The sequence below is a fragment of the Pagrus pagrus genome (genome assembly GCF_965226575.1).
Source record: "Pagrus pagrus genome assembly, chromosome: 10".
Classification (NCBI taxonomy): Eukaryota; Metazoa; Chordata; class Actinopteri; order Spariformes; family Sparidae; genus Pagrus; species Pagrus pagrus.
The window spans coordinates 34,240,201-34,263,294 of NC_140194.1; the positions used below are offsets into that span (position 1 = coordinate 34,240,201).

The window sequence follows — 23,094 nt, forward strand, 5'->3', positions numbered from 1 at the left end:
AATGGTGGGGCCAGTGATCTTCAAAAGCCACTGGCCCGGAGGGCCTACCCCTGGTAAGGCTCTCCTTTAAAAGTCTTGACTCTTGATCCAGAGGTTTTAGTAAACTATAAACTAGAACCCAACCGATTTTACGATATGGCCCTTAAATGGGCTTATCACAGACATATCAGTATCGGTCACTTCTAACAAGAGCTTAACAATATTTCATATATGTGGTGAGAACGCTACACAGGATATGTTGGTTTTCAGCAGCAGTAACTCTAGCAACATTAGATTGAAACTTAGCCTCAAACCACACAATGCAAGTAGTGCTTTGATGTGTGTGCATATGGTGCAAGTGAGTGGTGAGTGATGGGGATAGTCATGGGGGAGTCATGGGCTGGCTGTGGTCGCGAGACGTTGGTCGCTTGGAGGCGGGGCCCACATACTTTGGCCCTACTCCTAAAAAGGTCCAGTAGTAGTGCAGCCTGGCACAACTCACTGCAGTAAAACTGGTAAAGTCCTTAACCAAGCAGCGCCCGCATAACACGGCTCCAGTGTGGCATTTCATACAGCATGCTGGTGTTGTAGAGTCAAAAGAGGCGTGACAGGACACATCATAACTTTGAAATATGTGTTTGTTTCTTTGTAGCATGTTTCCATCCAGTTTCCACCTATAAATCTAAAAATTTCTCAGCACACTGTTTATAGTCAAATGGATGCTGTTATAATGTGATGCGATGGAGATAAGATACATTTTGCTCTAAATTACATCTCATAATCAGCATCAGTAAATAGCAGACCCTGTCTGGCTCTCACTCATGGAGAGGGATGCAGTCTTCCGAGGGGAAGTTCACTGAAGACTCGGTGTAGAGGGACGACCGCGTTGACTTTTCCACATTAAATCGACACTAGTAAACAGCTGGAGCTGCCTGGCTCTCGCAGCTTGGGACAGATGCTTTTATTTGGGCAGAAGTGTGACAAAGAGTCGGTAGGACAGATAGGGTAACAGCAATATTTCCACATATAAATTTGCCTTTTTTTCCCCCGCATATAAGGTGCCAAAGACACTACCTGCAACTAGAGATGGGATTTACGGCTCTTTGAGGGGAGCCGGATCCTGGTGAGCCGTTCCTTTCAAAGAGCCAATCAAAAAACTGGCTCGTTTGACTGATTTTTTTTTTACGCAAAGGCAGCGTGCACAACTCAGGTGGCGTCATGCTACATTTGCATATCTAATAAGCACCGTGCAGCTCGGCTGCACTCCTCCCCATGTAACTTTTTTTCCCCTCCTGTTCTCTGTTCCACTCAGGGGAGGAGCAAAGGAGGAGCTTTTGTGTGCATCTGCGTGAAACACACAGTGATATAAAAAAATATTTTTAAAAATTAAAAAAGAACGGTTCCCAGCTGCGACTCGGTTCCCATCGTTCATGTTAATGAGCCGCTCAAAAGAATCGGTTAGTTCATGAACGTCACAACACTACCTGCAACAAGTTTAAGATGGTGGTCAGAACATCAACCAGCTCTGCAGTACGTGCCCTGAGGGCCCATCCAGGGATGGCCTCCTGCCTTGTGAGGGATAATTCTTCCCAGGGCTTTGTGAACATCAGCTGATTTGGGGGGGGGGGGTTGCATGCTCTGGGTGTGTGAGAGCATCATCTGTGTGTCCCTGCTGGAGGTTTGGAAGTGGTAAAATCTGTTTAAGCCGTTCATGCAGGGAGATGATGGTGTTAGCAATCTCTGTGATGATGCCTTTATAATCTGTGATCTGTTGTATGCCTTGCCACATGCGGCTGGCATCATCAGTAGACTACTGTCTGTGCTGTTGTTTTGCCTCTTTTAAGCAGTCTGAACTTTGCAGTTTTGTAGTCCACCTCCTTGGCAGATCTAAACACAAGAGACCAAGCACGCAGCATGTTACATACTCCATAAGCTTAAAACATTACATAAACATTTCATGCATGTGTGACTCGATGATAAACTCTTGTAATGTTATATTGTTGATAAAGACAGCTTAGTAAAAAAGCTGTATGTAATGTAGCACAGGCAGGAATCAAACTCAGTAATCCTTGTACTGCACTGCAAGTGAAAGAATATGTACATATACCCATTGGCGCGGCAACTTGGTTCAACATTGGGGGGGCAAAAAATGTAGGTAATGTTAGATGTCGTCATTGTGTGTGGAGAGACTTTCTGCATGATCCAACTGAGAAAAATAAAATAAAGCATTCCCTGATCAGACATCTGATCAAAGTTTTTAAATAAGTGGTTGCTGCTGCTGCTGCTAGGAAAACAATTGTCTCTAGATGCATTTGGTAGCGTCTAGAAACAATAGCCCCTGCTCCCCTCTTGCATCATGCTTTCTAGCATTTTTTAGAACTTGAAATAGTCTCAACTTTTTTATTCTATTTTTAAAAAAAAAACTTATAATGACTTACATCTGATCACCTGGCTGCGCACACAATACCACTTCACAGTTGCATGCAGCTTTTTTGTCCAAAGCGTTTCTGACCTTGGTGAAGTTCGGTAGGTTAGATAAGTTATGTATAGTAACTTCGGCTGCGGATACTTGACAGACATTCGGTCCAGGAGCATGTGATTTTAAAGCAGGTGTGTCGCGGGTAGAGTAAACTTCATTTCTAGATCTGCGGCTCTGATCAATACTGAGAAACTTCTGGTTATAACTTCAGTTTGCCTTGTACCTGGTAGCTGTAGGAGGACATGTAGCCATTCAGAGTAATTTTCTCTTCTGTGGCAGCGGACACCATACCACCCAGGAGCATGGCTATTATGCTGCAATCCAATCTGACTGTATCAAGAAACTTTATGGCTGACAACAAAACTTCCAACACCATGCACTTGTCTGTAGCTTCAGCAACATGCTGCTACTTTTCCCGAACACTCACTCACTTCCCACAGATAATGCATATGACTGTATTGCACACAAGGCTATCCACAAGGCTTGTTTGGTAATGCACAGGTTAAGAGCAACAAAATTACCCACAACATCTAATTTTATCATAATAAAATTACAATATAGGCTTTGATAGACTAAACTCCATCCTGGATCCTCTACCACAAGTGTCTCAGGATTGGAGGAGGTAACTTTAACTTTGGGGTGGCATTAAACAATGCCCCCCAGAGATGGTGTCTATGCATATACCACGAAAGGGACTTTAAGTCCAGACTCTTTTTCTCTGTATCGTGAGAATAGAGAATTTGTGGGTAGGGTGAGAGCCTTTTTTCCCCCCTTCAGCCCTTGCCCCCCAAAAATGTTTGTGCACGTCACCTGGTATATCTTGTCACACATGAAGGTCTGGCCTCCCAGAATAAGCAGTGTGTGTCCTGCCTTACGTGGTCTAGCACAGGAACTTGTTACTATACCATCATTCTGAAGGATTTTCTTCTTACACTGCATGGCTTCTTCTACTATTGACCTGCAGAAAAGAGTTAAAACAATCAGAATACCAATAAATACAGAGGCAAATGATGAATAAATAAAGTCATTCTGCCAGTTGAAATGGTTCCTGCACCTCCGAGCAGAACACAGTATAAATACACTGCACACATTCACAGTACACAGTATAAATACAGACTGCAGCTTGTTCTTCATGTTCAGCTGTTTGTTAAACAGGAAACAGATGCAGTGCAGTTTATTTTTAAAGTTTTTACTTTAACCCAAAGATTCCACTGGATGCATGTCTGTTGTGTTCCGGCTGCAGTACGGTTTTGCTCCTTCATCCGGCAACCCCCACCGGTTGCGTTTTGAGTCCGCCAAGGCGCAGCACCGCCGAACAGCTGGAGTTACAAGACTGAGGAATTCCCGCAATAATTACATAATCACGTGCAACCGCAGTTATAGGTATGTGTTATATACACAACAACACGTGTTCCCAACTGAAGGATTAGAAGAAGCGCTTGTATTTGTCTCTTTTTTGAGGTTTTTGTGCTGGCGTCAACACAGTGTTTTATTTTAAAAAAATTAACCGGATGTTGTTTTGGTGTGTGACTTCCTGTCTGGTCTGTGCTGAATTTAGCTGAATTGCTGCGTTGTGCGTAAAAAGCACAGACAGGAGGTAAAACAATACAGTCAGAATAATTGCAAAAGAAATATTATCTTTATTATCTTTCTTTTAACCTATCGGTAAATCAAGTTAATCACAGTCTAATTTCCAAGTGTAGGACTAAACTAGATTCCCTTTAAGTTTTTACTCATGTAAATGTCTTTACTGATTACACTGCAGACACGTTTGCTTTTAACACAGTTGTGATGTGTGGATCAGTTATATCCATGGACACCGTTGAAAATCTGTGGATTTGGCGGTCCAGGGAAAAAACAAGAAACACTCATGGGTTGCTCGTGGGTAAAATAATACAGTCCCCTCGGCAGGTTTCTCCCTTCAGTCTCCTCTTTAGCAGTTAAAATGCATGCTCAATAGGGTTTAAGTCTGGAGATTGACTTGGCCAGTATAAAACCTTCCACTTCTTTCCCCTACAGAACTCCTTGGTTGTTTTGGTAGTGTGTTTTGGGTTGCTGTCTTGCTGCATGATGAAGGATCTCCCGATCAGTTTGGTTCCATGTCTCTTTAAATTGGCAGTTTATTTTGCTGCTGCCATCATGTGTTACATCATCAATGAAGATCAATGAGCCCGTCCCAGAAGAAGCCATGCAAGCCCAAGCCATGACATTTGTTTTGTGTTTCCAAGTGAATTAGTTCAATCCATTATAGAAATGTTATTCTTGTGTTTGTGGTACTTTAAAAACTCACAAACATAATGTAGATGACAAAATCAGCCCAAACATTACATATACCTCCCATGTTGACACTGCTGCAGACCAAGTACTCTCCCTCATGGTTACATCATTACCTGATGGCAGTAGCCCCCTCCACAGGACCATGCACTCAGCCACACCACATAAACTGCTCAGGTTTGGTTGCAGGAATGTGTCAGAAATTAAGTCTTTTATTGTGGGTTTCAAAATGGACTCTGAACTGAACTCAGTTCCCCAGAATTATCCAGTCTTCACACCTAGGTGCAAAGACTGCCCAAAGACACAGTTTTGAGCTACTATTGGTGAGGTGGACAGGGGGGTCTGTCCAGACTGACCAGGTTTTCAAAACTCCAGCCCCGTCTTTGTTCTCTTTCTTCTCCCATTGGCCGGCCTTGCCCCCTAGCTCTTCCTCCTGGGACCCCTGCCCTCTGAAATCCTCTTCTCCTGGATCATACTGGGCTCAACAGCTGCTGAGAGCTGCCAGCTGCAGTTCCAGCAGGCCCACAGAACTTCTCTCTACAGTAGCAACGTAACATTACATTATGAAACCATGAATATTTGGTCTATACATGGTTTCATGAGGGTTAATGTGATCTGCATAGTGTAGCGGTTTGACTGGCATGGACAAAGACCACCTCACCAACCTCTACGTTCTTAAAAACTCTGAAATCCTTCGACTTTTACTAGGTGTTAAGTTTAAATTCATTATCAATTCGATTTTTGTAAATTCACGGTTAAGCATAATTTATGAAACTGAATCAGTGAATTTGTCATCTTTACCTTCTTCAAGGGTGGTGCTCTTGAGGCAATCTAATGCAAATTAGATCTTATTATTTATGGCATAGCTATAAGGGGATGTACTTGGTCTGCAGCAGTGTCTAGATGGTTGGTCTGTGTAAAATACCATCAACCTGAATGCCAATTTCCCAGCAGAACATTGCATTGAAAAGAGATGATCAATGTTATTATCTTTACCTGCCAATGGTGATGTTTTGGTTGATGAATGTATTGTATATACACAATACAATCATTAATAAACATTTAATGTATAACTATATATTTTTAAACACAAACAGTACAAAGTGAGAAGAAATAGAACAGAATAGAGACAGAAACCAACTTCATGTCATAAGATCCCCAACACAGCCTACCTGCTCCTCTTGTCAGCCATAACCAGCTCTTCACAAGCTACAGCCTCCAGCAGACATTCAGATGGCAATAGAGCCAACCTGATTCCCCTCAGCAACTCTGGTAAATGGTGACGCCGACCCTCCAAGTCATTTCGAACCCACCGCATCACAGAGTTGAACACAACCTGCCACAAGGTAAAAGAATGATCAAACATGAAATGTTCAAAAAGAAACTTTTAACTGGTCTAGTTACTTTTGTTAGCAGTCCACCATCTGTTGTAATATAGCGGCTCTCAAACTGGGCGCAGCCCGCCTGGAAAGCAAGTAATATTATTTCTAAAGGGAAAGGAAAACATCAAGAGTTTGCTTTTGCACTGACCCTGATTTAACTTCTTTAAATATGAAGTGGGGGCTTTTTTTGGCTTCTGAATGTGGGCCATGCCAGAAAATGTTTGAGTGCCATTGCTGTAACAGATGGATTTAAATTCATTTGGAAACACAAAAAATGGAAGCTTTAGAATTTGCAATTTCATGGAGGAACAAAATTAAGAGAGGAAAGAAAGGATCACTCACCTGTTCATCTTCTATCTCCAACTCATCGCTAAGAATCAGCTCCAGCAGTTTATCTTTGGACAGAATATAGAAATCCTCTGAATCTCTTACCTAAAAGAACACACAAACACTTCCATTACATGCATCTCAATTAAACCTGTAGAACGTAATCAGCTACACTGAGTAGTCGTTACCGTCTCGTAGTGCAACAGACACATCCTCCACGACAGTTCATATAATCTTTTACACTGATGAGCATCTGACAACAGCATCATCCCAAGGCAGTTGGATGCATGCAGGTTTTTTTCTAAAAACTCTGCAGCTGCATCGCGGATGTCGTGAAACTGCAACATGTCACCCGCCTCTAACAACGACTCAGCATTCTCCTCATTTATGATGACTCGAGAGGAGTAGGCAAAGTCCAGCAGAAGCTCCAAGACCTGAAGGAGAAGAGAATTATTTAGCCACTGACATTGTAGTATGTACATATAACTGTATGACACAATGACTATTTTCAAGGCTTCTGCATGCCTTCTGCAGGTCTAGTAAGGCAGCATGGTGGCGCAGTGGTTAGCTCTGTTACTTCACAGCAAGAAGGTCCTCAGTTAGAGACCTGGCTGGGGCAGGGCCTTTCTATGCAGAGTTTGCATGTTCTCCCCGTGTCTGCATGGGTTCTCTCTGGGTACTCTGGCTTCGTCCCACAATCAAAGACATGCAAGTGAGGTTCATCCGTCACTCTAAATTGCCCATAGGTGTAAATGTGTGTGTAAATGGTTGTTTGTCCCCATATGTCAGCCCTGTGATGAGCTGGCAGCTTGTCAAGGGTGTACCCTGCCGCTCGACCAATGTCAACTGGGATCGGCTACAAGCAGTTGAATTAGATCAGTCACTTTAAATGGGGTGAATAAATATGCAATCATTTATTTTACATGATATATTTTTTAATCAACTGACATTACTTTGTGTCAAAAAAGCGCCATTATGTGCTCAGGTTCTATTGTCGCTGAAACAAAGACCCGGCGGATGCTTCTACTAGTTGTTTTAACTTTTTAACTTGGGATGGACATTACTTTATGTTAAATGATCAGGCTTTCTTGCCTGTTTCCTGAGTAATTCAAAAGAGAGGGAGAGCAAGAGAAAGAAGACAGTGTGTGATAACAAGCTGAGAGCATTTACAAGGGAGGGAGTTAGCAGCAATGAGCCAACAACGTAAATAAACAGGGCTAAACTTTATTTGCTGATTGTTTCATGGCAGTTACGTTGTGTAGCACAAAACATAAACCATCACACACTCAGCAGCTCAACTGTGGAGAAGCGTGCTCTGGAGTAAATCCACAAATATCATGTAAATTGTTACCAGATTTTTTTACTTGCCAAATATCAATATCATCCTTAAACATGTAGCAGGGATGGGGCCCTGGTGGCTTGGTGGGGAAGGCACTGACCATAAAATGCTACTGTTTGATGTCTGCCAGAGGACCTTTGTTACATGCCATTCTCTCCCCTCATTATCAATCATCATATAAAAAATCAACAGGATTGTGACTCTTTGCCTAAAGAGGATAAATGATTGTCGACACAGTGGAAAGTGGGGCTGTACAAACATTAATAGGCTAGAATGTCAAGACTACTTGAATCTCCAAACAATGTCAACCATATGCTTGGGAAAGTGGACAAGGCTTGGTTTTACCAAAAAAAAAAAAAGAAAAAAAAAAGAATCTTATATTTCAATTGAAAATACAGGGTATAATCGTCGACGTAACAATAGCAGTACCTCAGGGTGTATACTGTCTCGGAAATTGACATCACTGTCAAGACTCTCTCGTAGCCCTCCACTGAACATTGCCTCGAAATAACGGCTACACGCTGCCAAGACAGCCCTGCCAAAAAACAAACACAGTATTTTGTCAGTGACAAAATGTCAAGTTTACAAGTCCAGACGTCATAAAGATATACAAGTGAAATGCACAAATGTTACCTGTGGCATGGGAAGGAGCGGTCCCCGGCCCACAGAGTGACATCAGTGAACATGCATTGTTTCCTCATTGTGTTCAGGTGGGTCAGGACACTGTCAGGATGCGAAGGCTTGTGGAACAGTGAGATGTTCATAGAGCCAGTGCTGGTGCGGGATTTACGATTCTCATGAACAGTCACAGACATGGCAGCTGAAAACATTGACAGATTATTAAACCTGGAAATTTCTTTCATGAAAGACCACAGAGAGTTGAAACAGACTGTTTTTATCATCTTTGTTTCACTAATGTCTCAAAACCTACTGGTAAATTTAATGGTACGTGTAATTCCCACTCCAGGCATAACAAAGTCATTCATTCAGGACCAATGACAGGCAATGGTATGTTAAAATTACAACCCTCTCTGTTCAAAGGTGTAAAAAGTTCAATGTAATAATGTTGTAAAGCATACTATATGATAAAAAAAAGTATGATAAAAGATTTCTCTCATAATACTAATGAGAAAAGATTTCATAATTGCGAGGTCAGGTTAGACCATATTCTGTAATGATCTGTCCTCAGATTCTGTGACCTAATAAGAATTTTTAGATGTATTGCTAATATTTACATTCATTCATCTTTTGTTCCGTCTTTCATTTTGATAGAGGAATATGAGGCCATAACTGTGATATATTTCTAATGTATGACTTTGTATGAATTATTTAATGTTCACTTGAACAGGGACATGTAGAGTATTTTATAGCCAAAGCCAATTTGCAATGCCCAAATGAAACATCCTGAACTGATTCAGCTGCTCTTGAAGAGACCGAGTGATTTCCAGCTGATGAGAGTGATTTAATGGACATGGAAAAAATCTTTACATGTCTGCGCAGTGACATATTAATTGCTGGTCAGTCTCAATTATTACATGATGTCTGACAGCGATCCATTTGGCCGGATTGTTATATTGCACCGTGTAAGGTCCAACTGGCATCCTTTCCTGACCCGGAAAGCAGCAGGACCAGACAACGTGTGTCCCCGTCTCCTCAAGACCTGCGCTGCTGAACTCGGGGAGCCGCTTCAACGGGTCTTCAACATGAGCCTGCAACTCGGGAGAGTGCCCACCCTCTGGAAGACATCATGCATCGTTCCAGTTCCAAAGAAGAACCGGCCCAGCGAGCTGAATGACTTCCGACCGGTGGCACTCACATCACATCTGATGAAGACTCTTGAGTGGCTCTTCCTCAACATCCTCAGGCCGCAGGTACAGCACGCTGAGGACAGCCTACAGTTTGCGTACCGAGCCGAGGTCGGCGTGGAGGATGCCATCCTCTACCTCCTACACCGTGCCCACTGGCATCTGGACAAGGGAAGTGGCACAGTCAGGATTCTCTTCCTGGACTTTTCGAGTGCCTTCAACACCATCCAGCCCCTTTTACTCCAGGAAAAACTGATCAGAATGCGAGTGGACCCCTGCCTGGTTGCTTGGATTTCCAGCTACCTCACCGACAGACCGCAGTATGTCAGGCTAAAGGACATCACGTCCGACACTGTGGTCAGCAGCATAGGAGCTCCACAGGGGACGGTGCTGTCCTATGGAGAGAATTTTGTTCCTTTATTATTCAATCAAATAGAATAGATTTGAAACCAAAAAAGAGATTTGAGAGCAAAAGAGAGTAAGTGGCAACCAATTTTTTTTTTTGAGATCAAAACAGAACAGGTTGCAGTTGAAAAAAAAATATGAGAGAGCATATTTCTTCAACTTCAATCAAAACTCAATACCATTTTGCTTGCAAATCAGTCCTGCTCAGGCCGTGACTAGCAGAGACAACCATGATGCTGCTAATCAGTGTGCTTGCAGCAGCAGGGCATTATAATTCATTACTTGTTGTTGTTCTTGTTGTGAATGTACGGCAGGCTGTAGCCAACGGTATATAGCGCAATTCATTACTTATGGGAAATGTTTCAAGAGCAACAGGCTATCAACTTACCTCCAAGCAGCGCAGCACAAGGGGGAAGTGGGTGTAATGCGGAAGGCGTAGCTGGCGCTGGAGCCAGGTCAAACCAGCCAATAGAAACTCTTCTCTCATCCACCAGCGTAGGCCCCGCCCATCAAGTGCAGTTGAATTTGCAAGCAAAACTTTAGAATTTGCAACCAAAGAGGACTGATTTGCAAGCAAAGATTTTTAACTTGAAAGCAAAGAGGACTGATTTGCAAGCAAAATGGTTTTGAGTTTTGATTGAAGTTGAAGAAATATGCTCTCTCATATTTTTTTTTCAATTGCAACCTGTTCTGTTTCGATCTCAAAATAAAAAAAATTGGTTGCCACTTACTCTCTTTTGCTCTCAAATCTCTTTTTTGGTTTCAAATCTATTCTATTTGATTGAATAATAAAGGAACAAAATTCTCTCCATACTGTCCCCCCTCCTCTTCACTCTGTACACAGTGGACTTCTGCTACAACTCTGATACGTGCCACATCCAGAAGTTCGCAGATGACACGGCCATCATGGGGTGTATCAGAAACGATGAAGAGGAGGAATACAGGAGCCTGGTGAGGAGCTTTGTTGTCTGGTCCAACACAAACAACCTGCAGCTCAACACCTCAAAGACTAAAGAACTGGTCATCGACTTCGGGAGAGACAGAATCAGTCCGAGACCAGTTCTGTTAGGAGCAGAGGAGGTGGAGGTCGTGGAGACCTATAAATATCTTGGGCTGTGGCTGGACAACAAGCTGGACTGGGTGAACAACACAAAGCAGCTGTACAAGAAGGCTCAGAGCAGGATGTACTTCCTGAGGAGGCTACGATCCTTTAACATCTGCAGAAAGCTCTTGTGTATGTTCTACCAGTCCGTGGTAGCCAGTGTTCTCTCGTATGCTGTGGTGTGCTGGGGCAGCAGCACATCAAAGGCGGACCTTTCCAGGTTGGAAAAGCTGGTCAGGCAGGCCGGCTCGGTGGTCGGCATGAAGCTGGACCCTCTGGTGACGGTGGCAGAGAGGAGAACTCTAAACAAACTGCAGGGCATCCTGGATAATGCCCTCTACACACTGTCAACAGCAGCCAGAGGAGCCGGTTCAGCGACAGGCTGCTCCTTCCAAAGAGCCGGACAAACAGACTAAAAAACTCCTTTGTCCCCCGTGCCATAAAACTGTTCAACTCCTCACTGGGGGGGAGGAGGGCGAACAGATGAACAGATGAGCAGATGTACAGATGTACAGAGAGAGACTGAAGGACAGTCTAGAAGTATATGCATATGTATGTGTGTATATATACTGTATGCATGTGTGTGTGTATATATATATATGTATATAAGTGTGTGTATATAATACATTTAACTTTGTTCTTCCAGTGTTTTTTTCTTTTATATTTAACTATTTATATGTATACCTTTTTATTTATATGTATACTTTCTACTGTGTGTGAAACAGTGCTGTGAGTGACATGGAGCTTCAATTTCCTTGAGGGAACCTCCCAAAAGGATTAATAAAGTTGTCTGAGACTGAGTCTGAGTCTTTTAATTAAGTCATCTCATTGTGCCTTCTTCCTTTACAATGATTTCATGAAATCTAACTAGAGAATTAGCCCCTTCAACTGTTTATCTCGATAAACTTATAATATTTGCCTAATGCCACTGGATGAAAACATGCCTTGATTTGCATGTTCTTTTGCTGATTTTCTGTAAATCTGGTTAAAATTTGCACAACATGTTGATTGAAAACCCAGCTGATTATAAGAATGCCACATTAGGTGCACTGCAATGAGCTAGTATGACATCAGTTAACTACCTGAGCATAAGGTTTCAAATGTCGGAAAATAAGCTGGCATGGCTGTCTAAAGCTGACTTGCTGATGGACAGGTTCTTTTGTTAAGCTACAATAAGACCATGAGGTGATATTAACGTTTCTCTTTATTTATAGTGGGTTTTCCTATATTCTATTCTATTGATGCAGCAGTGACTTTGACTGCAATATTGTGGAAATTTTGTTGGTATTTTATAATTTGATAATTCACTTTTCTTTGTATTTGCCCATTGCATACAGGGCTAAATCCTAATCTTTTCCACTAGTGACACTGCCGCTCCTTACTGAACATTTTAGCACCAGGACAAAATTTAAGAGCACTACTACTTAAATCATAAAGAAACACAATACATTTGTATTACTACAATCATACCCATATTACTTATAAATATTTTAGCAACAGTAGACAGAATTAACAATGTTCTGTTTTATTTTAAAGAAAAAAGTCACAAATTGAAGTCATATTTAAGAAAAAGTCATTTTCATGACCTTTTTGAAGGGAGGCTGCAGCACCTCCTAAAACTAGATACTGTAAAAATCATCCATTGATAACAAAAAGTCAAACTGTGTTTGAATAGTGTTAAAGGTCTCCCCTTCTTACTGGGATAGAGGCGAAGACGAGAATTTGCTTTGTTTTTCATCCCTGTATTGTCATATGCATTACTCCATTATTCGTTCCCTTGTGATGCTGACTCTAACACAAAAATAAAAAAGTGTTTTGTTTTTCTATCAGTTGCTGAGTCTGACTTTTTTTTAGCCTGTTTTTTCTGAGAGTGCATTACAATAACAAGGTAAAACAGAGCTTGCAAAAAATATGCTTTGATAGCATTTCAATTTGAAATTACAAACATAGCAAACCATAAATATATAGTTTTATTAGCTGGTGCACTTTGCTAAAAAAAAAAAATTCCAACTGACAACATTCGATTGGTGGTTAACTGATGATAAGCTGCAATTTGGGGGCACCAAATCCTCATCTTTCCTAGGGCACCAAAATGTCTAGAGCCAGCCCTGCTCTGACAGCGCTGTCAGCAGCCCGGCAGTTGAAACAATCCAGGTTGCAACGTAACTATGAGCATAATGCACACATTTCCCTTCTCTGATTGTATGGAAATCTGATGCTTTCACATCACAGACTGGATTCTCTACAAACACACATAGCTGACTCATATGAATGAGTCCAACAGGTTGAATGCACATTGGTAGATCCACCTTATGCAATGTCTTGTTTATGAAATGGCTGTATCCTCACAGCGCTGCATTTTGATAAACTTTATTAATCTTGTCATGGGTCACTTCTCACTCCCTCCTTGTCTCATTAGTGGAGAAGGGAGCAGCGCGGGCCTCATGGGTAAAGTAACAAACACGTTTAATTGTAATCGTGTGAGTAATGTAATTGAAATTCAAATCATTCCAAAATTATCATGCCCTGCTAAAGGAATAGTCTGCTGCTTCTTGCACATAAGCATTTAATATCCAGGAATTCAAATCATAAACTCCTTCCAATGACTACCTAAGTAACAAATTAGCCAATTAGTTCTGAATTTTTTTGCCAAGTTTGGCCTTGGAGTTTAAGTTAATAATTTTTGCAATTCTTTCAGGCTAATTTGCAATATGTATTAACGTCCGGTCAATTTTATTTATACAGTGCCAATTCACAACAAAAGTTATCTTATGACACTTTTTAATTTACAGCAGGTATAGACCATACTTTAATTTACAGAGACGCAACGACTGATACTAAATGACGTCTGTGTTCCTCATTTTTTCTTAACTTCATTGACTATTTCAATGTCAGGAATATTATGTTGTTTACATTTCAGAATCAGAATCAGAAATACTTAGAATATACTCGGAATACTCAGAAATATTTTAGGTCTGTTTCCACTGAGAAGTATAGTATACAAGTTAATAAAAAAAGCTACAAAAAATTACAAAAACAGCAAAATCACTATAAACTATTAACTCTATTTTTCATTGGACAAGCTTGAGTTCTCCTGTGTGGTGGACATCAAAGCTTTTATCAAACAGAGAAGGGCAAACGTGATAATGTGAGATTTTATTTTTAGAGTGTTGGGGTTTTACACAACATGAATAGGAAATCTGGGTTACATTTGGCTATCAATAATAATTAATGGTTATCAGGGATTATTAGTAATTATGATCAATAATAAGATCCCATTTACATTAGATCGCCTCGGGAGCACCACCTTTGACAATTCAATAATTCAGTCTCATAAAATGTACTAAACTGTCAGTTTGAAATTCTGATTAACAATTAACTTCATAACTACAACCAAAATTACCATAACAGCTAGTAATGGTTGAAGGATTTCGGAGTCCTTGGCAACTTTCACTATTGTACAATATTAAATAGACAGCATGTAGGTTCAAAAGTCTTTTATTTAACACAAACAATGAAAACACACAATCTAACTAACATGTACTATATACAGCTGTGGGACAATGGTGGTGCTCACACCATGTGCTCATTGATATCACATGTAGGTGTGAAATGGTCCAGGCTGAAGAATGAGAGTGTGTGTGGTGTGGTGCCAGGTAGGGAAGATGGTTAGTTGCATGCAAAGACCCTGAGACAGTGTGAAGCATAATTCAACTGACATCAGCTGTGCTTAGCATCACAGCTACACAGCTGTGTAGCAAAGCAAACTAACAACAACTTGACTACACAGAGATCGAAGTGAGACCTGAACAGTGGACAGACTAAATACATCCAACACATGTGCTTACATACACAAGTCATGGAATACTATTTTCTCTTAAAGTTTTACATTACTTTGACTTTTTACTTTAAAATAAAATACAACATTTCTTTAAATTGTATACTTATAACCAAAAGATTTATAAATAATCCAGTTAAACACCTGCTGTATTGTATAATTAAAATGCCAAATGTTATGAGGAGCCAAGCTACTTTAATTGACTGAAATACTACAAAAAGTCTAATTCTGCAGAATGTGGCCAGATTATGAAAAAGTCATATATAAGTAGGGATCCTACATATTGCATTTTTACCTCACAAAAACTGAAATGTTTAAAAGAGATTTATGTAATATAAATATTGTTTTTCTTTGTTAGAAACATCAAGTGGGCCACCTTTGGCCCAAGGGCGCCACATTGGGCAGCCATGTCTAGTAAGGAGCACCAGTGCTACTAGTGGAAAATGTTAGTCTGGAGACTTGCTTTACGTTAGCTTGTGGTTGGCTGAAGTTTGTTGCGAGCCACAGTAACATTATACAATGGCAGGGTGAATGAGTATTCATTAGCAGAGTTAAAGCACTTCTTTTGCTGTCGCCCTCGGGAATTGCACATTTTCATGTGGTTGACCTCTCCAAAGTTGATATTAGATTTTCACCCATCCATGTTTGAATTTTCTGCTGAGTTCATGGGTATTTTCACACCTGTAGTTCCATTCAATTGGTCTGGACCAACTAGGAGTGTCACGATTCTCCAAATCCTAGATTTGATTTGATTTTTGATTTTAAGGTCATATTTCGATTTGATTCTAGATCATTTTATTGTTTTTTTCTTGTAGCACAGATGGCTATGCCATTTTTAGACTAGTCTAGTCTAGGAACATTAGTTTTATGCCATGACAACTCACTTATTTTTTAATTCTTATTTCAAAAGATGGTCCACATGGTGTCATGAGTGATATACTCTCAATTATTAGTTTGCAATGTACCACACTAAGGCCTTATTGTCAAATTTAAATAATCTATTAACAATATAAATGTAAGAATAGGTTGTTTCACTAGTCAGTTGGAAACCACCTGTAAACAAAAGAAATCAGAGGGTACCTGCCATCTAATGACTCTTTTTTGTAACTGCAGTGTGCGCTCTTCACAGCAGATGTCATTCAAGTTCACAACAAAACATCCAATATGTGGTGATATACAGTATACTGTATAATATGTGATGTTGTTTTCTCAGTTAAGTCCACTTCTTTATGATGCCTGTGGAGATGTCCTGCTATATTTGTCATGTTGCCTGTGGATGAGTATGCTACACACGCAGAGCAAGCAGACGGTGGTGCGGCGAAATACCACAGGTTGGTGTGGTGATGTGAGAGTAGGGCTGCCACTAACGACTAGTCGACTAGTCGTTATAGTAGTCGATGACTAGTCGACTATCAAAGTAGTCAGATTATGAATTGCACAAAAAACAATGGCTCTTATTAAGTTGGGGAAAATGAGATGTCTCACTCTGAGCTATTTCAATTGGCTATGGTGAAACACTGTTTAGCGTGGCATTGCATGCCGTGGGATACACACACGATGACGTCATTACCGACTAGTCGACGACTAAATTAGTCATTGACTAATTTAGTAGTCGACTATTTGTCGACTAGTCGACTAGTCGTTGCACCCCTATATTTCATTAAAGGTTTAATGAACTATCATCTTAATTGTCTTCATTTTTAGTAAGTAACACTTCAAGCTGAAAGCTAATGATTGTTATATAAGAGCAGCTGCATGCTGGTGCGATAAACTGTATGTTATACATTCAATTTACGTATGATCCGATTAGTCGACTAATCGAAAAAAATAGTCGGTGATTAGTCGACTATCAAAATAATCGTTTGTGGCAGCCCTATGTGAGAGTGTCACTGCTTGGCCTGTGTGTGACGTGTTGGGAATCCCTGCTGATCAGTTTGCTGAAAAGTGAAGCTGCTATGTTGTTATGCTACTAGCATGCTGGACCTACTAGTGATTGTTTGTCCTCATCGACGGATTAAAAATAACAGTAATGTCATTACTGTGTGTTTTAAACTGGGGGACCGAATCGATGTGAAAGTGAAACTTAAAGCTACACAGATAAGTGTTCGTTGTGTTCCCTGAGTAGTATTTATCCATGCTAAATAACACATCCTGCTACTGCCGCATTCTACTCTGCCACTTTCATGTCTCTGCCACAGAGGGTTAAACATGATGGTCCTACAGTGATTGTCGGCATCCACAGATGTGTTTTAAACTGGTGCACAAAGCCAAACTGAGTGAATACACACAACACATTACTTTACACTCCACTGTGGCTTCAGTCATAGTCTGAGTGCCAGTTTATGTGATTGGCAATGTGAAGTCAGCCAAAACTACAAGACTACCCTCATTAGAATGAATGGAAAAATCTGAGTGGTTGCCGCAACGTCGGATCAAGCATGAATTCACTCGCTGTGCTACAACATACTGTGTGTGTGTTTTTCCCTCTTGGCACGCCTGCAAGACCTGACACTAGAGGTGTGGTTAAATCCTCAATTCCACCTTTGATTTCGAAGTTCAAGATCGTGACGTAATTTCGATTGATATCCGACTTAAAATCGAGATCGTGACACCCCTATTACCAATTGAAAAAGTAATACATTGTTGCATTTTAGTTCTGGTCCAGTTATTGTTCACATTGACACTTTACAAACGAACCAAGAGGAGTAAACATGAAATAATTCAAATTGGACAGTTTTAGCAATTGTCATCTTGCATGATCATAATTCAGCCCTTTAATGCTTATGATGTGTGTTTATGTTTGGACTAGGTAGCTGGTCAATTCTGCTCCACTGCTCTTTTCTAATCACACATAGAACTGATCTCTACAATAACCTAATCAATTGATGACATGTAGCCTTTTATGCTTTCCTGGATAAGCAGGACATTGCTTCTTTTGCAATGATCAAGTTAAAAGGACCATAGCCGTGTGATGATGTGTGGGGATGGGTTTTAGCTTGTGTGTTGCATGCGAGTCTGCTCATCTCTGAGGAATTAACAGGCTACGTAAAAACACAATCAAACAGCAATGGCACTATTTCTAATAGATTATCAGTGTGTTTTCCTGTCTGATTTAACCCATGGCATGCAGAATAAATACAACAGATGCTGAAACGATCACTGCAGACGAGACAACAAGCGAGTCTGCGTCGGAGCTCTGTTCCAGGGAGCAGTGCTCTCCGTCTACCAAATTGGTTAACATGGGCACCGAAAGGAAGCAGGTGGCACTTCCAATTAGATGGCATGATATGGATAGGACAGAAGAGATTAGTGGCAGCTTGTGAGAACTGGTCAGTAACGGCCCACTTAAAGCATTAGCATTATTAGTATTTTTCAGTGCAAATTGACCAAATTTGAATGTTTATAAATGAGTTAACAGGTAGAGACAGGATGACAGGGATTTGTCCTATATAGTGATGATTCAGGGCTTATTGCTGTGGGATTTCTGTCACACTCTTTTTAACAGCCTTTAATAAACTGTCACAGTACATGGGGTACAAGTACAACAAGTTTCGTCTTATTTATCAGGGAAAGTACTGTGCTGACATGCATACATGTTATCATAAATTATTTTACATAGTCTAAATAAACGGCTTGGCCACAGATCAATTATAAGATTGGTTCCTGTAGCCTACAGTCCACAATTGGCAGATGAATTAATTGGGAAGCACTTGAAATCGTGCTAAAAAAATGCATAGTAACATAAATCCTGTGTCAACATAGTCCACTTGGAAGTGAACCGAGCTCCAACTTTTCAGGTGGTCTCAGCCTGCTTGTTTGTTCCGCCCAGAAGGCGCACTTTGCAAGCTTTAAAAAAATTGTTTTGTGTGACAACTTCACTGCTACAACGGTATCCTAGAGGAAAGCCGCCCATTAAACATTATTTTTTCCTGGAAAATTATTAAAAATCCAAATTCATTAGTCTGCAATACTGACAAATGCCCATAGCAGTTTCCCAGAGCCCAAAGTGATGTCTTCAAATGTCTTTCTGAGTTCAGCCAGCAGTAGAAAATCCAACTACATGAAGTGTGTCGTGTGAAGAGATGAAACCAGCATCATCTTTAATTCTTGATCAGTTTAAGAACAGTTTACTATCTAATGTGTGAACAATTCAGCACGATGTTTACCTAATATTTGCTAGTGATGGAATTGGGCACTGACTTATGATACATGGATGGAAAGTGGCAGGCACAGATGATTTAACAAGAGGGTTTTGAGGCTTCATTCCACTTGCAGGCTTATGGCATCAGAGATTGCTAAACCAGGCATAGGGGCTTTGCATCACTGCACCGCTACACAGGATAAATGAACTAGGGTCAGGCCAATGTAAAAAATTTAAAACCGATTTTCTGGACTGGTAATGCTGAATTTTACCACTTGGTGTGTATCAGCTGCTCCTGAGTGGAACATAATAAGAATCCAATCTCTTCACAACACAGTAAGCATCTGTCCTGTCTGTCCTTCCACTGCAATTCTGCATCGAAATTTAGGGAATTATTACTTTAAAGAGTATGAACTGTAAAGTAGTGAAGTACTAGTACAGTAAAACTGTATTTCACATTGTGATGGTTAAAATTTGCATGCTGAACCTTTGGGGGGCTTGCGCGTACACCAGGAGGGCAAAATTGGGAACTGACCCAACCCTATACTGAACTAGGAACTGATTTAGGAAATATGCACTGCACTGTATGTATCAACACAAAGAAGTAGGTAGTATGAGTGGTGAAGACAGTGATGTGCATTGTTATGCGCAGATTACCTTGACATGAATGAAAACCATCAAGGTCTGAAAGTCTTCTCACATCATCAATAAATTGTAACAAGCAAATTCAGAACAGATTACATTGTCCAAGCAATGTAAAAAGTGTCTTCTCTAAAAATGTGAATCCATATTTAGAAGTAAACTAGAGATGCTATTAGTCTATCCTTTGTTCTTCTGAATGATTTGGACAGTTTTGACAGAAGTTTAATATGAAATAGTTTCACCATTATGAATTGTGCAACCCAGCACTCATCTCTACTCCACCAGCGCGTACACACACACACACACACACACACACACACACACACACACACACACACACACACACACACACACACACCGTCATACACAGACTATCCTTTCTTGCAGTAGCAAAGCTCACCAGTGGAATATCACACACCGAGGGGCCCTGGGCAACAAGTCCAGTGGTGCAGCTATGCTAACTGTGGGGAAACAAGCTCAGGCCTACTGACTGCCAGCCTCTTTCCAAGGCTGTTGATATTCCACTGGTGAGCTTTGCTACTGCAAGAAAGGATAGTCTGTGTATGGCGGTGTGTGTGTGTGTGTGTGTGTGTGTGTGTGTGTGTGTGTGTGTGTGTGTGTGTGTGTGTGTGTGTCTTTTTGTGCGTGTGTGTAAGTGTTTGCATGTGAGAGAGAGTGAGAGTGAGTGAATGTGTGTATTTGTGACTGGGTAAGAGAACTAGGGTGAACAGACAATTCACTGGCAGGAGGTCCATTTCTGGGGAAGTTTAAAACTTAAACTCTCTCTAAGCTGATTTGCAAAAATAAAAAGACCTGGATAAGAAATTGAGAGTGAGACTGTGACATCAGACTGTCTGAAGTAAATGCTTACTAGGGATGCAACGGTAGAGTTTTCCCACAGTTCGGTATGCATCACAGTTTTTGGGCCAAGTAACGGTACGGTTTCGATATCTTAATATAAAACTACTCACACTAGCAAAGGCAATTTTGCATGTAAAAATAATTAAAAGCAGATATAGAAAAACCACAGACCTTATTATTAAAATGTAACACTTATCTTAATTGCCTTCCATAAAAAACATATGCAGTATCCAATCAAGTTAAACAGCAAACATTATTGTAGTATTGTATTGTACTGTATTGTATTGTATTGTATTATATTGTATTGTTTGCCTTTGTATATTGAACCTAACAGGGCGTATTGAACGGTTCGATAAAATATTGAATATTGTTGCATCCCTAATGCTTACGGTATATTTTGGCTACTTTATGCAAATCAGGGTTGTCCAGCACATCGTGCCATCTCTGCAAACTCCTGACAAACTACAACAAAAACTGTTGATGGGATGCAAAAATCAGCTATCTTTCTATACAGAAAATAGGAGAGATCGCATCTAGGGTTGGTTAGCAATCACATTTGAACCAATACTGGTTCAGATACCGGTACCCGGAATTTGATACCGGTGCCCCAAATTTGATATTGGTACCCCGAATTTGATACCGATACCCAGAATGCAATGCCAGTACCCAGAATTCAATACCCGAACCCAACCCCTGTTTTTCCATCACATCTGCGGACCTGGCTCAACTGGGTTTGACTCGGTTTGGCAGCCCTGCATGGCAGGCATTTACATTTCCACCACAATTGGGCTACCTGCTTGAAGGTGTGTCTTAAACCAATGACACAGTGTCATTTTCCCAATAAAAAAGCAGATCATATGTCACTCAGTCTTTCCGAATTTTATTTCAGCAGAATCACTGCTGTGCTGCAAATAAAATATTTTTAAATTAATTAATAAAGTGAGCAATTAATAATTCATAGATCATACAGTATAGGTCAGGTCATAAATCAGTCTGTAAATATACTTTTATCGCGGTAGTGATGCTAACCTCTGTTAGCACGATAATTGGAATTACCATTATGTGTTAGCATCGAGCTAACGGGCTAAGAACTTGTTATATAAATTAATTCAGGAATAAAAGAATGCATACTGTGATATTTCCTCGTCAGTTATATGCATTGACATTCTATTGGTTTCATACTAATGTTTGAGACATACTAAAAAACATACTGCTTTAGTAAACTAAACAGCATGTTGGCAAAGAATTTCAGACGCCTTTTGGGAGAGTTTGGTAACCAACCCTCATCGTATCATAATCAGTGTGTTTACAGGAGGAATTAAATACCAGACAGCCTATCTTTCCCCTAACCCTTTTATCTGCCTCTTTACCTCGTGTATTTTTATTGTCTGCCTGTGAGGCATCTTGTAACTGGTTTTGGAGGGTGCTTCATGAATGAAGTTAATTATTATCATCATTATTATCATCATTCTCTTGGACAGATAAAATGTTATATATATATACACACATATATACATATATATACATACATATATATATATATATATATATATATATATATATATATATATATATATATATATATATATATATATACATACACATACACATACACACATATATATATATATATATATATATACACATATACACATACATATACATACATATACATACATACATACATACACACACATAAGTGAAACCATGTATATATACATATACACAAAAAGTCAGGGATATTCAGCTTTGGGGTGAAATTTCAGGATGAACCTAAAATCCACTATAACCTTTACAGGTGAATTTAATGTGACCTTCTCTAAACTTTTGAATGCGCATGTCCAACAGTTCAATGTTTCAGTACTTTCTGCACAACTTGCTGTTCTCTAACATGGAGCTTAACGGCAAAATTCACAACAGGTGATTGATCCACTGAAACCAATTTCCTGGTTCAATTAGAATTGGTATTTAAACAGTCCTCCTCATCATGCTGTTCACATTTTGACATCATGAGACCAAGACGACACCTAACAATTGATCAACAGTACCTCGCCATTGCGAGGCTTTAAACAGGATGTTCTCAGACGGAAGTGGCCACTGAGCTTAGAGTGTCACACAGTGTCATCAGCAGGTTGCAACAAAGATACAGAGAGACTGGAAGAGTCACAGAAAGGCATAAAAGTGGATGTCTATTGGCCACATCCCACACTGATGACCACTTCATTGTGAACAGTGCCCTGCGGAACCGGATGATGAATGCCACTAAACTCCAGGCACATTTAAGGGGGGTGAAAGGCGTCCAGGTGTCACGTCAGACCATTCGAAACCGTTTACATCAGCGTGGTCTGCGTGCTAGACGACCTGCAAGGGTACCTGACCACACCACCATTGGCTCTATTGCTGTTTTCCCTTCTGTTATAACTAGGGCTGGGTACCGAACTTCGGTTCTTTTATGGCACCGACCGAAATGCTTCTGTAGTACCGAGTATCAAAATATGCCTCGTCTTTCGGTGCCAAGTT

The 23,094-nt window shown here is 40.4% G+C and overlaps 1 protein-coding gene across 6 annotated transcripts in view; it reads right to left on the minus strand.

Moving 5' to 3' along the window:
- enc2 (ectodermal-neural cortex 2) overlaps window positions 1-23,094 on the minus strand; it is a 78,203-nt gene that overhangs the window by 38,700 nt on the left and 16,409 nt on the right. For all 6 annotated transcript variants that reach the window (XR_014623364.1, XR_014623365.1, XR_014623366.1 and 3 more), the window contains exons 2-7: window positions 8,414-8,600; window positions 8,210-8,315; window positions 6,630-6,875; window positions 6,457-6,546; window positions 5,905-6,068; window positions 3,269-3,416 (exon numbers count right to left, since the gene is read on the minus strand). Coding sequence is in view for 3 of the 6 variants with exons in the window: in XM_084363646.1 (XP_084219772.1) it covers window positions 3,269-3,416; window positions 5,905-6,068; window positions 6,457-6,546; window positions 6,630-6,875; window positions 8,210-8,315; window positions 8,414-8,600 (941 nt within the window). In the remaining 3 variants the exon portion in view is untranslated. The remainder of the gene's footprint in view (window positions 1-3,268; window positions 3,417-5,904; window positions 6,069-6,456; window positions 6,547-6,629; window positions 6,876-8,209; window positions 8,316-8,413; window positions 8,601-23,094) is intronic.